This window comes from Astatotilapia calliptera, chromosome 20 (assembly GCF_900246225.1).
Source record: "Astatotilapia calliptera chromosome 20, fAstCal1.2, whole genome shotgun sequence".
Classification (NCBI taxonomy): Eukaryota; Metazoa; Chordata; class Actinopteri; order Cichliformes; family Cichlidae; genus Astatotilapia; species Astatotilapia calliptera.
In genome coordinates this window covers 24,430,736-24,448,836 of record NC_039321.1, presented here as the reverse complement: position 1 = coordinate 24,448,836, position 18,101 = coordinate 24,430,736, and the positions used below count along the sequence as shown (strand labels likewise).

Genomic DNA, 18,101 nt, shown 5'->3' with positions numbered 1-18,101 from the left:
CTTGTTTGAATCTCTTAATCAGTTGACTCTTGGAGAGAGCCACGACAAATTGCGCCGTGTGGATTCAAACAGGAAGTCAAGGAGTTTCAACAAGCAGCCCAGCACTGGGGACTACTACAAAACCCTGGGGAGCGACACGGCCGAGCCTTGTGGGAGCAAAATCATGGCACCCAACGAGGAGGTGAGCCCGAGCTCTGCCGTTTCTGCAAACTATACATGGTTAAAAATGATAATAATATGTCTGCCTCTATATATGTTTGTTGTATTATAGGTTCTTATTTTAATGTATGTACTTGTCTATATGTTTCTGGAAATGTGTGTGAAAAATGCTTTTTTGCCCTGGTATGTTTGCTTTTATTTCTTTATGTGACATACCTTTTTTAACACAAGGCAGCTTAATATTGTGTGCATTATACAAAAATATAAAAATAAATATTACTTTGTTATAATTCAGTTATCTCACTATTTTTGGTGACATTGAAAGTCAGTACATGAGCTGATGTCTGATGGATGTAAGGTTAGTAGTGGGTTGACATAGTGTGCCCTGGTTCTTCCATGAAGGCTCCTTTTCTCCTTTTTCCTTTCTTAACTCCTTATAAGGTCATTCCAGTCTGAGGTTTAGCTTGCTGACGATGGCATTCGGTTACAAAACTGGCTCCACTATTTGCCTAAGCATTGCCACTCAGCATGTTATATAATGTTGCGTCCTCTTGAGCTTTTGTTTGCCACCTGATCCAAATTATCCCCTTATTTCCATTGCCTCTTGAGTCTCCACCCCATTGTGTAAACTGTCCAAGAGGCTACAGTAGATCAAACTCAGTATGATCGCTGACAACAAAGCACTTAGCAAGAAATCACCAACGAAAGGGACACAAAAAGGAGAATCCCACTGAAGCTGAACGTATTTGTTAGATAAGTGGCCAGCTTGTATGTGTTAGGCTGTAATAAAATCCCCCACATGTACATCAGACTGCAATGCAAACATTTTGATAATGCTTTTTTATTGACTTAGGCACTATTTATTAGCCTACTCGGTCACCATTGACATAATGCGCTTGCACAACAGAATTTCCCCAGAAAGGACAAAAGGTTAGTCCAAAATTATGTGCCATTGTAGGTGCCCTGAAAAGTTGATCAAGGAAAATTTCTGTTCGCATTTGCATGTCAATCCCAGTATTAAATATAAGCTGTGTGCTTGTTGCCACATACCTTCACAGGCAGCTGAATGAATAGAATCTGGCAGACTCTCACCAACATCCCTAGAGAGGTGTTCTTATAATCTCATGGGTATCAGGGGTGGGGGTGTTTTGGATGACATGGGTTATAATCCTCATTGAGCCAATTAAGGCCTCAGCGGGGCCCCTCCTGGTCTCAGCACAACCCTAGCAGATGGGCTGGCTAATCAGCAGAAGCGGCACGTGCTGCCAAGACCCATCTGGACATGGCCAACCCCCTTCCAGCTCTCTGGGGGGTTTGAAAAGTAAAGGCGGCAACAATGACAAGCACACGTCTGAGGAATAATGGAGCGGTGGAGTCGAGTTAAATGTCATGGTCTATTAATTTGTCTCCACAGGAGGTACGGCACACTTTCAGAGTGTGTCAGACGTATGCACTGGGTGGGGCAGTGACAGATGGCTGTTTTCCCCTCAGACCTTTCCCCCTTGAGATTATGTCATATTAGCTGTTATTAGCAAAAGGCATTGTGTTGTTATGAGTTAATGAAAGACAGGAGGAAGCTGAGGTATGGTGCCACTATACATTTGCGCCTGTCAAGCCTCAGCGCAGGAATCTCAAGCTTTCTCAGATATTATTTTAGATAAATGTCGTGGCATCTTTTTTTCACCAGTGAATTTTTTTTAATATTTCCAACACTGAAAAAAAACAAACTGTTTTTGTAAGGCGCAAAGAAACTCTCAAGAGTATGCAAAAAAAATATTTAATTTGTGGAGCAAAAATAAGTGTTATTTTAATTCTTTCAGGATAAAGCAGTGTTTCCAGTTAACAACAATGTCGTTTTTAAGACAAAACCTCAGAATGCAGAATGAGTGACATTTTTTTTGCTCTCCCTTTTGCTGGTTCAGGGTTCTGTGTTATTGGAGGAGCCAAATGAAAATCCCGCCCAAAGCTCTGAAAATGGGACTACAGAGGAATCTGTCCCTCAACCACCACCTCCTCCACCACCACCTCTTCCCCCAAGCAATCCAATGCCAACACCCCCGCCACCTCCTCCTCTGCCTCCGGAGACACAAACCCCTCAAAATAATGCCAACGCCACGCCCACCAATCAACGACGCCCATCTTCGTCATCAGGAAGTAAGTCAACCAAACCTGCTTTTTTCCCTAATCTCAATACTTTTCCCCCCATCTTTGTTTCCTGCTATATTAGTCCTAGAAAGCAGAGACTGGTGTATTAATGGCTACAAAGTAATCACCCTGGGTAAAGATGAGTTGAGTCTGACCCTAGCATTCTAAATAAGAGATTATAAATTAATGATGTAGCGCTAGCATTACCCTGAGAACTGGTTTAGTGTTCAGCCATTTCCTTAAGTGCCCTGGACGCACTGGATGATGCAGTCTGACGGTGCACATGCCGCTCGAGTTGCAGGGAAATTTTAACTTTTGTATAAGGCTGTTTTTTAAGTGCTAAAAATGTGGAATTTTAAAATGCATAAGTGTTTTAAGATTTGTGATCGGAAAAACAAAATATTTATCTTGTTCTAACGTTTATTAATGCATTTCCTTTTTCTAGAAACTCATTAATATACAAGGAAATTCAGTGAAAGTGAAGTTCCTAAATTTGATTATGACAAATCCAGTTCTTGGAGCTGACATCTGCCATTCTTTGCATACATGTCTACATACATAACTTCCTGCTTATACTATTGGTCAGTATACTACAAAAGCAAACTGGAAACTGAGCAAAAATACCAAAAATCTTTGCTTAAAGAATTTGTTAATGATAGGCAGATATCAGTTTTACCTGATAAAGATATTACATGAAGAGTGACACATACAAAATACTTTTTTCTCTTGTAATTCTAAATACATTGATGTCGCCTGGTTATAAACTGTCACTTTCAATTCAGCATTGCTTTTCTGCTTTATACGTTTCTGTTTACATGTTCTTTATCTCTCCTGTTTGCTCTCCATGCACTTCTCTCTGTTTTGTTTCTTTTGTTTTTTCCCTCTTCTTGCCTGCCACCATGTGCTCTGTCAAGGCGGAGATAACTCTGCCTCACAGGCTGAGGGAGGAGCACTTAGACAGATGAAGAGTAAGTAGAGACTGCGAATCAATTGCATTTAAGCTAAATCACTTCATCCTGTTTAGATACGTTCAGAGTTCACAGTTGTCCTTCCCACTTACATGACATTTTATAACATTTGTCTAAATTCTAGAGCATTTTAACCTGTCCATAGCATTTTATGTAAATAACTTTATATGAGATGTTATTTCAAACCATATGTATCCAATTTATCAAAGCAGCTGTTCTATCACCCTTTGAAAACTGAACTGAAAGAAATTTACTTTTAAGTACAATGTGACCGTAATTGCTGTTAACAAAGGCAATGTTTGAATGATTACCTACATTTTTTTATCTATTTTTACCCAATGCCGCATGGTCAATACAGTGAGGACTAGTATTAGTGCAGAGTGACTGTATTCCAGGTAAAACAACATAAAAAAAAAAAAGATTTTTACTAAGATTTCAGAATCAGTGAAACGGCAACATAAAACACAGAATAACAGAAAATTCAACATTACAATCTAATTAAGAAACATTTTGTAACAAGTACAGCAGGCGAGGCGTTTTGTTACCTTAAACAAAGCTGTAAGTAAACGCACCATTAAAATATAACCTGGCTATAGCATAAGTGACAATTATACCTTTTTACAGTCTCTTTATGTTATCTGTACGCTTTGTTCAGCAATTATCCAACTGTCCTATCTGTTCATGCTCCTTCTGCCGACCAATGGTAGGAGAGCAATAAAAGACTTAAAGCTAAAGAGTGGTGTGTGCTCGCTAATGGCATGAGTCGCGTGACACTGTTAAACAAGTTGTTTAGTGGTCATAAAATGAAACACCACCAACTCGTTTGAGAGCTTAAGATAAATTTACAGCTCAAACACTCGTTGTCGCCACAGCAGCAGAACAAGTCGCAAATTCCAAATGCTGCTGCAACAATGGCGATGGTTACGAGTCCTTTATTGTCCTGTTGCTCTTCTATTGAGAACAACCGCTTACCTTTTATATTGTACTGCGCACATTTTCATCTAATGATTTGTTCAACAGAATTAACCAGTAGTGATAAACAGGCCATAAAATTAAAAACCTTCTATTAATCTTGGAGCAACAAACCAGGCGGCTGAATGAAGAGGTTTGTGTCCCCGTGGTTTTCTGTTTGTAAGGGTGCAAAGGATCCTGCTTTTTATATCATAGGTCATAGCTGACCTTAACAGCAACACGCCATAGGAACATGTCACACTGTTTGCCCACTGTGTGAGTCTCTTCATCAAACCTCCACCCTCTCTCCACCCACATCCCAGGCTAAATACAATCGTACTAGCAAAGACTCAAAAACACACATTTTAATCTCTTTTCAAAAAGTTGCAAGCACACCAACTTAGAATGTGTCTTTTTTTTTGAAAGATACAGCTGTTTAATGTTGTTTAGCTGTTTTTAAGTTTGAAAAAGCATTTAATCATGCTTATGTGCAACTGATCTAGTTACATTTTAGCCCAGGATATTTTAGATTTGTACCTCTCGTGCGATGTACTGAGCTTTTTAAAATGAATTTAAATAGCTGTCAAAGGTGTTTCAGCTCTTTCTTTTTTATCCTGAAGCTTTACACAGGCCACAGTTTCAATCAAGCACACATTGTAAAAAGGCTTAGTGGTGTCACACACAGGCAAATCTCTCTCTCTTTCGCTCTTTCGCTCTCTCTCTCTCTCTCTCTCTATCTCTCTTTCTCTCTCTATGTGATGCAGAAAATATGAGGGACAGCTGTATGTGTCTCGAAACAGTTTATCAGGTCGAGCGAACTGAATCTTGGTCTGGCTGTGGGCACTGAGAAGCCGGGGATTGAAACACGGTGTGCGTGTGTGCGTTTGTGTGTGTTAATTCCTAGCTGGCTTGCCAATGGCTGGCTGTCACTTCCAGTTACGGGTGATTCCTTTAGATTTCCCCCAACTGTGATGATAGGTCTTTAATGGAAAGCTGTTCTCTCCTCCCCACGAGAGAGACAGAGAGAGCAGGGAGAGTGAGGTGGGGTGGCACGCTAGCGAGTCTTTGTGTCCGGCCGGAGCATTGCGGTTGTCTCAACAGGGAGCACTTTTTCAGTAGGACTCTTTTTTGTTTTGTTTTTTTCCATTCTGCACATAGAGGATGAGTAAACAATGAAGGATTGAGGATATTTATTTTCCTAGAAAAAAACATTCGCAAAAACAGGTGAGGTGTCCTTTTGTGCGTTTGCTTCAAAATATTCTACATTTAAATCCTGGTAAAAAGATATGCGTAACTGTTTGTTGTGCACTACAGCATCATCTTTGAGCTTTTTCCATTTACACTTTAAATGTTTTCTTGCTTAAGAACTCAAACGACAGCTGCAGTGGTGCTTGCATGCAGTACTTTATGGTTTTCTTTATGGTTAGTATAATCATTTTGAAAAGCTGATCTATATGTATAATTGCATAAATTAGCGGCATATTTTGACATTGCCTGATTGGCATAGGACCAATTTTATTTTTCCTTTAAAAGTGAAAATGAAGTTAATTTTCAATTGCATTGAAACAGAGTTTGAAGTTGAAGTGTAGTTAAATTTGTTGAAGGATTCATTCAGTAGATTATTGTAAACGGGAACTGAATGTATATCTTTTTAGGGTGTTTAACAGCAGCTGAGCTGTAACGATAATGGTCAGATGACAATGAAAGAGAATGTGTGTCTCTGTTCTTTGAGTTCACTGTAATGAAAGTATATTTAATTGCTCATCCTCATTTAATCCTGGCTCACTCCAGCTGTTGGCCGATTTAACAGTTGCCCAACGATATTTACGTCTCCAGCAAACATTCGACCCCAGCAGGAATAAAGGCAGATGCCAACCAGAGTAATCAAATCTAAAAAGAAACGTATCTAGCTTATCCATGAGTGAGGTTTAGAATACCATTATGACCTCCCATCATTGTCCAACATGCTCCAGGTCAGCATTGTTACCTTGCTGATTGGATGAAATATTTAACAGTGAAATGCCACTCAAGCCCTTCTTCTCCTCATCAGTCTATCTCTCTCAGTCTGTCTGTATCCATCTCTCTCTGCTCAATCTTTCTACCTGGTTTCACTTGCCTGCTCCGTCCTTTTGTCCGCAGGCGCAAAATCTTTCAACATGATGTCCCCCACCGGCGACAACTCGGAGCTGCTGGCAGAGATCAAGGCAGGGAAGAGCCTCAAGCCCACACCTCACAGTAAAGGCTACACCACTGTGTTTTCCAACAGCGGGCCCACAGGAAACAATGTAGGTCACTTAGCTTCCTTAGCTACAGACAGTGACTCATGCAGAAGGGATCGTTCTGAAAGTTAACTCACAGTTTTTACAATCAACTGTGGATTTGATGTCACGCTCTCTATTTTGAATGAACTATATGTGAATCTAACCACATTCTGGCCTGATTTGTGAAAGTCAAAATCTCACTCTCTTTTAGCCACATGTGTTAAAATTTATGTGACTCCTGTTTGTTTGTTTTTTTCCATCTGTGCCTTTATTTCTCTTCAGGAAAACTCTACATCTCCAGAGAGTCGATCATCTAGCCCACCAGCCAAACCGCCATCCCCTCCGCCAACCAGCACACCAGTGACCTCACAACCCACCAATCCGAGCCCCAGCCCCAGTCCCAGTCCCAGCCCCAGTCCCAGCCCCAGCCCCAGCCCCGCTGGCTCCGGATCTGGCAGGACCGTGTCAACATCTGGGAGCAACGAGCAGCTGTCCTCCAACTCTGTGATCAATGGGAACAGTGGTGGAGGCACAGCAAAAGCGGATTCAGGGAGGAAGACGAGCCTCACAGATGTTGAGGCTCTAGTGCCTACTCACGATGAACAAGGGAAAGCCATCCCTGAATGGAAAAGGCAGGTGATGGTGCGCAAGCTTCAGGTCAAGATGCAAGAGGAAGAAGAGCACAAACGCAAGGTAGGCATAATGGCTGAGTGTCATTAGCTATCCCATTTGTGGGCCTATAAATTTAACAGTGTACAGTAAAAATGACTAGAAGTGACTTCAGATTCAGATCATGAGCAAAGCAAAGGGGATAGCTGTTGCTTGGATTTGAGCGTGGAAGTTTGTGATTTTGAACCACAGACAGTATAAAAGATGGACGTAGCTACTGTTACATCACCCACTGCTTCTGCAGTCTTGTTTTGAAACCTCAAGATGAGCGTTTTCTCCATCACCGTCTTGATTTTGGGAATAAAAAGGATGTGATGAGGAGTTTTGACTGTGAAACCACATACTCACTGGCAACCACAAGACATTTTCACAGATAATCTGCCATTTTGAAACATGGTATGAACAAGATTTGCAAAAATAGACTTTTTAGCAGGTTTAAAGCACTTCCTAGCCAGAAACTACATCCATGTTTTATACTGTCTATGCTTTGAACACTGGCATTGTGCGAAGGCATGTTTAATTTAGTTCCATTTTTGCATGAGATCATTCTTGCTCTTTGTGTTAGCTTTTCTTAGAAGTCGCTAGTTTAAAGCTAAGCATTCAGTGGGGTCATATTTTTCTCAAGGACTACAGCCAGCATACACTGATGCACAGTCATAGCACTATATTATGACTATTTAGACAAGATGTTTGTACCGGAACAATCTGAACACTTGCTAATCCTGTGTAATACAAGAAGGACCCTAGTAGTATGTAACATGCTTGATTAAATTTGACTGATTAATAATTTACTGCTATCTAAGGAATTGTAATGTTGCACCACTAAACAACAAGCTTAAACACACTGCTCACGTGCAGTGTTTTAATTGTTTAGTTCCATTTTTTTCATAAAAACATTAAACTGGTAACACATAAGCTAATAACACATGAAAACATGTTCACGTCCACAAAATGATCATCTCCTTGTTCTCACATTTTTCAATTATTTATCCACTTCTTTTGCATTTCTTCACATGTTTCTTGTTCGTATTTGTACTTCTTGCCAATAGCAGACCTTTTTGGAGTGCACTGAATTGAATACTTGGCTACAACAACCATCACAGAATTTGGCACACTTGACTAATGGGTTCACAGTGTGGGCTGGTGTTTGATGGTGGAGTTTTGCTGTTCCAAGTTCTTACATGCTGATTCAGTGGTGTGATGCCGAGTCCATTCACACTACAAGTCAACCATTATTGATACCAACAGTAACACAAATAGCATATTAACAATACTGAAAACTTGTGTCCATTGAGGATTTTTTATTTTATTTAAATCATCTCTATCTAATCATTGTAGCAGTCTTTTTTTTAATTTCCCCAACATCTTTTTTGGGGGGGGAGAAGCTGGCAGGGTGCGAGCAGATCATGATCTCATAAAGAGTAACGCCAATGGTTTGCAGTGTCAGTGACCTTGTAGTAGAAGTGTTGTGTAGATGCATAAAAAAAATATCAGACAAAAGTAAACACTGGCTCATAAAAACAGAATAGAGCCTTTTAAGAGGCATTACGCAAATGTTGTGAAACATCTGCAGTGTTAAGTGCCTAAAATACAAATACTAACATGTTGTAACTCTTGCATGCCAGTATTGGTCTAGCTAACATATAATTTCGCATATAACTCAACAAAGTAGTCACTGTTCTTTGACTCAAAATTCCATTGGAAAGCTTTGTGCTTGTAATCAGGCAGTGCCATTGCACCACTAAATCCATGTAAATCCTGTGTGTTAGGATGGATTTGCACTGAAGCGTGTGTTCGTACCAGGAAATTCAAGCTGAAGGAATCCCTCCCTCCTTCCTCCTTTTTTTTTCCTTGTCCTATTGGTCTCCTTTGACCTCTGATTTAGTTTGCATCAACTGGGCAGTACCAGCCTCTGGAATGGCACTACTCCCACGCCCACAATGCCATTTTGGGCCCATTTGGTGAACTGATGACTGAGGCCGACCTGAACCGAATTGAGAAGCAAATTGAGAACCTACAGGTTATGCATAAGGTATCAGAAGTCGAGAAGGAACTGAGTGAATTGGAGCAGGAGCTTCACCAGCTTCTACCAGTTTCTGCTGCTCTCAATCAGGGGCACTTCTCAGTCAATCCAAAGCAGGTGCATGGCAAAGCTGAAGATCTTCCAGCCTGGTGCAGCAAGATTTCTACCCTCCTAAAGAGTATGGCTATCCTTCTTGCCACTCTGGGAGGCAAAGAGATAGACATCTTGGATCTTATATGTCCTGGATATTCCCAAGAAGACACAAGAAATGTGAGCACAGGTCAGTCAGTGGGACCAGCTGGAATTATGGGACGCTCTCAATCCTTTTCAACAAGAGAGGATGTAGAAAAGGAAATAAAGCAGTGCGGCGTTTCAGTGAAGAACCTAAAGGCTAATTATGAAGTTCAGAATCAGCCGCAGTCTGCAGATAACCAAGCAAATAGGGTTTACAAACGCAAGAGGTCACTCCCTGTGGTAAGTGAGTCTAGTTATCATCCAGAGACAGTCTGTGAGGATGAGGTCCCTTGTTCCTCTGCTTCCATACTGGAATCCAATACCAATGGTGGTTTAACTTCAGTGGAGGAATCAGTCTTACCACTTGTTGAAGAACCAGCTATCACCGCATCTCATGCTCCTAAGACATATATGTCTTCTGAGGCAATGGCACCAACTAATATTGAACAGTTCAGCCAGGTTCTTTCTGCAGACCCTGTTTTAAATAATGATCAACTAACAAGAAGCTTGGAGGTGCAGACAGATCTAAGCTATGTCCAGGAATGTATTGAAATGAGGAAAGAGAGAATTGTCTTCCTGTTCCTTGAACATTGGCGGAAGTATACAGTCTCTGAGTCTTATCAGACTAGATATACTGGCAGGAGGCGAAATCATTTAGATGTGGACTGGGAGGACTACAGCCAATTTAGTGCACAGATTGGTGGAGAGATGCACAGTGAAGACGATAAACTCCTCCTATTTATGAAATCAAAGCAGGTAGTAGGGAATCTGATTGGCCACTGGAGGGCAATCATGAGTCAAGTGCCCACACGCCAGATCCGCCGGCTGAGTCGTGCTCAGATGATCTATTGGCCACAGCATTTCCTGCCGCACATCAACGGGTTAACTGTGAGCTATGAAAGCCTAACTCTTGACCTTTTCATGCTTGGCTATTTCCAGCTATTGGAAATGAACATGTCTCGAAGTGAGCGGAAATTCCGACACCTTTTATGCTATGAGATGTTTGACCGTCTTGGCAGCCACAAATGGGAGGTCATAAGGCAGTTTCACAAGGAGGTCATGGAGGAAATTGAGTGCGAGAAGCGAGATTGGGCGGATGGTTTTGAGGACATAAAAGTCAAGTACTTTGGAGACTCGGGTGAGGGAGGAGGCATGCTGACAGCATCGCTACATTCCATGTCTCCTGACATGTCCATAATGTCAATGCAGGAAACACTCCCTCCCCCACCATCCCACCCACCACCTCCTGAACTCCCACTTTCGAATGCACACTCTGCACCACCTGCACCATCACAACAACCCTCCTTGCCAGTCTCACATTCGGGGGTTTCTGAAGGTTCGTCACCTGCTGTGGCTCACGATGGTCAGTGTGTGGAGCAGGGACCCCCCAAGGACTCAGTGGAGGACAGTGTTCAGGGGAATGTCAGTTTAAATAAGCCTGCAATTTCTAATGGGAAAGGTTCAGAGCCGGACCACATGCAGGACTTGGCAAGCGTGCAACATGTTGAAGCAACAGCTAAAGTTGAGACACTTCCAGACACAGCAACACCATGTCCAGTGAAAGATGCCCAACCTGTTACTGTTAAAGTCAAAGAAGAACCCCACGTTGATAAACCTCCACCCAAAGAAGAACCCAATGAAGATTCAATTAAAGTCATCTATGAGCTTAAAGAGTTCAGCAATGAGGAAATCATCAAATACATTGACCGAAGCTTTGCTTTTTGGAAAGAAAAGGAAGCTGAACTTTTTGATATCTAATAGCTATGTAGGCTAAGGTTGTGCTGAAGGTTCACTGCTAAGATCAATTGTGGAAAACTAGCACGCACAGTGCAACATGCTGACAAGAGAACCTAATCTGCTTTGTTAATGTTTAGGTCATGTCACGTAATGGACTTAACTGCAGCAAAGAGCATCCATGCTGCTGTGCTAACATTACCGCTTCTGTATGTTTAAGTGGAGGAAAGTATGCATTGTATTACAAAAGATGCACATATTGTGTGAAACCAAGAGCTTTTCAGACGAAGTATGATTGATTGCCACAAAACACAAAGGAAAAAAAAGTTTAAAAGGAAAAGATTTGCCATAAAAATCAATGCTGTTTGTTTCTTTGGGTCATCTTTGTAATGGGGATGATTAGTAAAACTCTGCATAGTTGTTTTACACTGAATATTTCAGACTGCGTTTATGTGAGGGTTTTATCCCATCTCATTTTCATACAGTAGGTGATTAATTGGCACTGGTATTAGTAATGTGCATAAGAAGATGTGGCTCACTTTTAAGTGACAGACTCAGGTCTATAGATAACATCCATATATTCCACCGACTTTAAAAAATGACATGGAATTGCACACAGTTTTTGCTACATAAAAGTTACATTTCCATTTATCTTTCTTTCTATGCACATGATCAAACGTGTCCCTTTTTCTCCTCTTTGTCACATTTTTAGCCAGTGAACTCACACAAAAACAGCAAGTGACAGCGAGTGAGCAGCATCTGGCCTCTGTTCTACCTTCATTCTTGATAATTAGTGAAGGGGAAAATGGCCTCACTGTCTAAATGGTTCCTTTTTGCTTGAACTGAAAGAGAAAGTAGCTCAGTCTTTAGTGGGTTTGAAGTTTAGAACTACTTAGTGGTTCACAAATGTCTTTGTTTAAATTCAAGTGGATTATTTACTTATAAGGTGTGCCTTTTAATAAACATTACAGAATTGGTGAAATATGGTGAAAATGGTTCAAAAGTTACAATTATTTTCTCTGAGCATATTTAAAAGTATTCACCAGTCAAAGCTTTAACTTAAATAAAACATCACATTAAAATGTTACAACTGCTTTATGGTGTTTATTCCATTGTTTGCTTATGTTATTATATAAGTATATTTCAAATATTGGCTCAGAGTTTCCATAATTGATTTCATGTTCTTCTATTTATTGGTTTCTAGGTTGGTGTTATAAGTAAATAAAACTGTCATTTTTGGGGATTAGCAGATTTAAGCAGCAATTAACCATTTGGAGTTTTTGCACTGATGCACCTGTGTGGCAAAAAGGCAAAAACAATAGATTACCTAAGATATTGTTTCCATCCTTTTGAGAACTTACATAACGACACTGATTTACCAATGAAAGAGCAACTGTCAAACACACACTCTTCAATGTGTAATCCTCAAGTGCAGTGCTTGTCGATGCAATAAACCGCACACTGCACACTATTCTCATAGTGTCTGTTCTATTGCATCAAGATTACCTTGGAATAACCCTCTTAACACCCCCTGCTGTCCTTCTATCTGTGGCTTACAGGAGCCATAAGGAGGTTACAGTGAATCTTTATCAACTTGCAGGTCGCACGAGAAGGCAGTCAGCTGGTAAACCTAAAGCCACTTTCTATCAAACTTTTTCCCCTTTGCACAATATTTCAGGCAGAGTTGGAGCACGTACACAATGCAGTAAAGAGTGATGTTAGTAACAACACTGCCTTAACAGATGGGCAAAACTATAATAGACTATGATGTAATCTGCTGAGCTTGCACAATGCGCTCTTGCATATATGGAACTGGAGGTCAAGTTGCTGTAGTAATTACAGTATCAACAGAATTAGTCTTGACTGAACTACAGTTTATTTGTTTATTTTTCTTTCATTAGACAAAAAATAATGCTAGATTCAATAAAATTACCTAAAACTATTATTGATTAATGAAATAGCTGCTAGCACAGCAAAGTCTAGGCAATAACTTCATCTTAATAATACAATGTCATTTTCACACTTCCAAATTTATAAATCTAATAGCCTACAATTGTTATAATCCCAAACAGTATGCAGGCACAGCAAAGGGTTGTGTGTTCTGACCCTTGTGGATGTCCACTGACACTACAAATATGGCCCACAAAACCAAAAAACTTTATTAAGCCCATCAAGAGAGCTGGTTAATTCGTATTTTGCAGCTTTTTCTTTTTTAATTGGTTGGCTTAACTGTCACTCTTACTTAACTGCCAGTTGACTTGATCACACTTAGTTTAAACCTTTAATAGCTACTATCAGCTACTTTTTGGTGAAGAGTTTTGGTGGGGGGCGGTGTAAATTTGTTTATTTTGGTTTGTTTTCTCCATGTTTTTTTCTTTTTCTTTTTTCTTTTTTTTTTTTGAGGCAAAATTCCCAGGGGACTCATTAAATATTAATTCCATAGATAATCTTACCTGGATTCACACTGGCTAGGGCAAGTGAAATCCTTCAGTAAAATGAATGCAGAAGGGTAATGTGTCTAGTTGGGCGAAGATGAGAAATCCAAGATGGCTGCCTTCTTTCTCTCCCGCTCCACCTCCAGTTACAGCCTGAAAGGGAAAAAAGGGATCCAGTTACCATATGTGTACACAGAGAATATCCTGTAAAACACTGTCCTTTTCAAAGGCTTTGTTTCATTTTAAACAAACAGCAGAAGCAGACATTTTGTGAGATCTGTTTGTTTTGGTGAATTCATACATTAGTTTCAACTATATTGGGTTACCATTGTTTAGGTTCTTAAGTCTTACATAAAGGCCATTTGTTTAAAACTGACATTTGAGAATCTGCACAAACAAACAGACTGGACTAACATTTCATTACAGTTGTTCTTTATGCAGGTGCTTGCCTGCTTTAGTGATGATTTATGCAGTGCTACCGACATAAATCATCTCAATATCACCTTTAATTTAATATAATAGACTCAATAGTAATTTCCAAATATTTCAAATGTTAACACATCTATTATTATATCCAGGTGTATTATAACCAGATATTTTAAAAATGATCTCATGGGGCACATCTGTTCATGACTGTGTGCTAACCTAAAGGTGAAGACTGAGATTACTACTTTTTTAAAGAAGAAGGTTGCACACAAGATGATGCAAGTGAAGTCTGTAGCAGAGTTAGCTACTTAACTGACTGAAGAACTTGCTCACATTTACCAAATACATGTAGTACACATTTTGCACTCGCGATTTCTCTTAAACTTGACACAAGTCTCCTCACAACAGAAGATACTTTAAAAGTACAAATTCATTGCTGACTGCTGTGGGCCCCTATCTCTGTCTCTCCCCGGACCCCTCTGTCCCCTTACAGGCTGAGGAGGAGGCGGCACGCTTGGCGTCAATGCCAGCCTGGAGGAGAGACATGATGAAGAAGAAAATGGATGAAGAGAGGTGAGTAGCCAGTGTTACTCAGCACATCTCATTTTTGGTGGCAGGTTAGTAGTGCTTAACCCAAATGGATGACATAAAGGCGCTCTGGGCTGGAATAAGTTGGCAGAAAACACTTAGTGGCTGTGATGCCACCAAAACATCGAACCAGTTGGGGGGTTTTGTTACTAGAGAGTTTTTTTTTTCACAGGAAAGCACTTTAAATTCTTGCCATTGCAGGCCTTCTTTATTAATTTACTGTTTATTTGCATTTCAAGAAGCTCTTCTGCTCTTCTGCAAATATTCAGAAATACCCAGCTTACTAAATGTATTTTTTGTGTTTGCATTGGGAAAATGTTGGACCTAATCAAAACTGCAGGTGCGTCATATGCTCATATGCACTAAAAGTAAAAGGCTAGTTTTGTATCTGTTTTTAAATCCATAAATCAGAGCCTGGAAGAAGTAAAAGAGTCGAGAACTTTACATGAAAGGTTTCATTCATTTTTTTCCTCCAGTGGAAGCAAAAATATATTGACTAATTCAGCTTTACCTCAAGATTTGTGCGATCTTTAGCCTTCTTTGTGACATTTATTGTTGAACAATTTGAACTTGATGTTTAGAGTATAAAGTGTACTTCCTATTTTGTCACTTGCACGTGTTAAAATTATCATTTAATTGCTTTAACTTGTGAATTAACTGCTGTTGCTGTTTAAGATATTTAAACCTTGTCTTCTTGTGCTCACCATCTCCTGATGTGACAGGGAACAGAAAAGGTAAGAAAATTTTATTCATTCTGCTTTATACAACACGTAACAAAAAATGTGTTGAATGAGAAATTTGTTAGGTGCTGTGAGTCTGAGATCAATGGATTAAAAACTTCTTTAATTACGTTTAAAAAGAGCAAAGAAAAAAAATGTAATATACAGAAAATACAGTACTATTCTTTTAACAGTAAATACTGCCCAAAAAGTGAGATGCCTTGGTGGTGGTTTGTGCTTCTGAGTGCTTCGTGTCTTGAGATGTGGTCATTTGCATATGTTAGAAGTAACAACTATAAACTGAAGATTTACTGTACAACTCTAACTACTGTGAATTATCCTTTATGGGTGCACGTAGAAAAGAAGAGGAGCAGGCCAAAAAGGTGAAGGAGATCGAGGAGAAGACAGAGTTGGAGCGAATACGAAACCTAGGCTATGACGAGACCAAACTGGCGCCCTGGCAGCGGCAGCTCATTTTGAAGAAAGGGGATATACCCAAATAGTAAACAGGATCATCTCCCCATCCTCTGCCCTGCAGCGCTCCCCACCCCAACTTATACCAATGCCTCCCCCTCCCTGATCCTGCATCCCACACTGCACAGGTCCACAGGGGAAAAGCTGGTCTTCCTTTAAACTGTGTGTTACTCTTTGGCCTCCAGACACACAGGGCCATGCTGTGGCTGCTGCTGTCCACACGGGCTCTGAGGCTCAGCTTGGGATGACCCTGCACCTGTTTTATTGACACAAAATCTTGTTTTTTTTCTTCATTTTTTTAACATTAACAACAGTTCTGAGATGCACTGATTCTTGTGACCCGATAAATGTATGTGTCCTGAACTTAGCATCTATCCGCTTTCCTGCAAATCACTAGACTAGACAAAAGTTAGAACATTTAACAGACTTATAATAGAAAGAGACTACTTTTAAGCCTATATGCCAGACTCACTCACCTTTATGTAATGAATGGGGAAAAAATACTCATGAAGCAGCTAATGCATTCTATATGTAGATAGTGTTACATCTCCATCATGGCTTAGTCATGACATTTTTGTACCAGTCTCATAGAAGCGTTTTACTGCCACGGTTGCAATTCTTTTCAATTTTTTAAAGCAAAATCTCTGCTCAAACGTATCAGCGTCTCGTAGTTAAGCTTGTCGTGCTTTCTCAGCGGATTTCAAAAGATGATAAAATATCCTATTTTTCAAAAAGAAAATGCAAAATGATATAGATTGATTTTCACTGGAAAAGGATAAAAGGATCCAAATGAGATTTTTCAGTGTGTGACCTAAACTTTAAACTTTAAGCTGTTCTGAGCACGAATGTTACATGTTGTGTGCATGTGTTGCATAAAGCGTATCAAGTTGTGTTGTTTTGTTAAGCATACTTGACCCAGGGGTTCCTGGATATTCTCAAAGGAAGAAAAGAAAAGACACAGAAAGTCTTACTAGGCATCCTCTATGTGAGCATAGCCTTTAAAAGAAATGCACATCGGCAACTTACAGCAGTCGTCATCTTCACACTAAATATTTCAAAAGTTCGAGAAAAGACAACATTTTGTCCTGTGTCATGTTCCGGTCTTTGTCCCACTAACCTGGACTCTAAATCTTTGATGAGCAGATCTGCTTACACACATAGTCACGATACAAATTTTGTGAAACGACAGTTTCAGTAGTCGACACCAGTGACTACAAAAAAGCTGATTTTTCTTTTTCAAGTATTCTTAATGATTCGCACATCTGTTGGGCACAGTTTGGCCAACAAATAGAAATTTGGAAAAGCTGTGTTGAATACTTTCGGCAGAACTGAGGAGACATACATACTGCAAGTTTTACCAGTTCACGCATTTGCACAGTGGAATTTAAGTGAGAGTAAAGCTCTTAAATGAAATTAAATCATGCTGTGTTTGTCCGGTGGTTAAAAACATGATGTTTCATTTTTGTTGGATGGACATTTTTACAAGTATGCACACGATGTCACATGAATATCATGGGACTGTTTGATCACTTGGATATATTCTAATTCACTTTCATCGGATGCCATATGATATTGAAATTGAGGATGGTGTAAATGTCATTGCCATTTGATTTTCTTTATATATAAACTGTGTACATAGTGACCCTCAGCATTTTGTCACCTCATTGTTTCCACATTGCATTATAATACATGTCTCAGCCTTGCTTGAATAGAATATTGGTTAATGTGTAATCATATTTTCAGACTGTTAAAGTTGAAGAAATTAAATCTTAAATTACCAAAAAAAGAGAAAATCTGTGCTTCGTTTTTTGTGTTACTTTCCAAAAAATATAATACTTGTGCAACACTAATTAATTCCCATACAAACTTGTCATGTATACTTTTTTTGAAGAAGCTTAAAATCTTATATGGACGGGAACACACTGGCTCTACACAAAAAATGAATTGTCCTCTAAGCCTAAAAACTGGTTGTCCCACTGCTGGCTGCAAGAACTGCAATCAAGCATTTGTGATAACTGTTGGTGAAGCTTTTGGATTGTTTTGTTTAAGCCACATTGGAGACTTGTTGAGCATTCAATCCAATTTAAGTTCTGACTTCGAATGGGCCACTTCATTTTGGGTTTTTTGAGCCATTCAGAGGTGGACTTGCTGGTGTGTTTCAGATTGTTGTCCCTTTGCATATGCTTGAGCTACGGGGCGTGAACTGACAGCCAGGCATTCTCCTTCAGGATTTTCAGGTAGAGCGCAGAACTCTCTCATGGATGCCATTTTTGCCCAGTCTCTTTTTTTATTGCTGAATTGTGAACTCTAACTCT

At 39.9% G+C, this 18,101-nt stretch overlaps 1 protein-coding gene across 4 annotated transcripts in view; it reads left to right on the top strand.

The window, feature by feature from the left end:
* espn (espin) overlaps window positions 1–16,726 on the top strand; it is a 47,464-nt gene extending 30,738 nt beyond the window's left edge. The window contains exons 8-15 of one of the 4 annotated variants that reach the window (XM_026153948.1): window positions 23–181; window positions 2,082–2,313; window positions 3,219–3,272; window positions 6,363–6,508; window positions 6,767–7,177; window positions 14,499–14,578; window positions 15,316–15,327; window positions 15,671–16,726. In XM_026153948.1, the coding sequence (XP_026009733.1) occupies window positions 23–181; window positions 2,082–2,313; window positions 3,219–3,272; window positions 6,363–6,508; window positions 6,767–7,177; window positions 14,499–14,578; window positions 15,316–15,327; window positions 15,671–15,815 (1,239 nt within the window). In that variant the 3' untranslated portion in view covers window positions 15,816–16,726. Of the gene's footprint in view, window positions 1–22; window positions 182–2,081; window positions 2,314–3,218; window positions 3,273–6,362; window positions 6,509–6,766; window positions 7,178–14,498; window positions 14,579–15,306; window positions 15,328–15,670 lie in introns of all 4 variants that reach the window. The other 3 variants (XM_026153947.1, XM_026153950.1, XM_026153949.1) reach the window with 3 other exon arrangements.
* The last annotated feature ends 1,375 nt before the right edge of the window (window positions 16,727–18,101 follow it).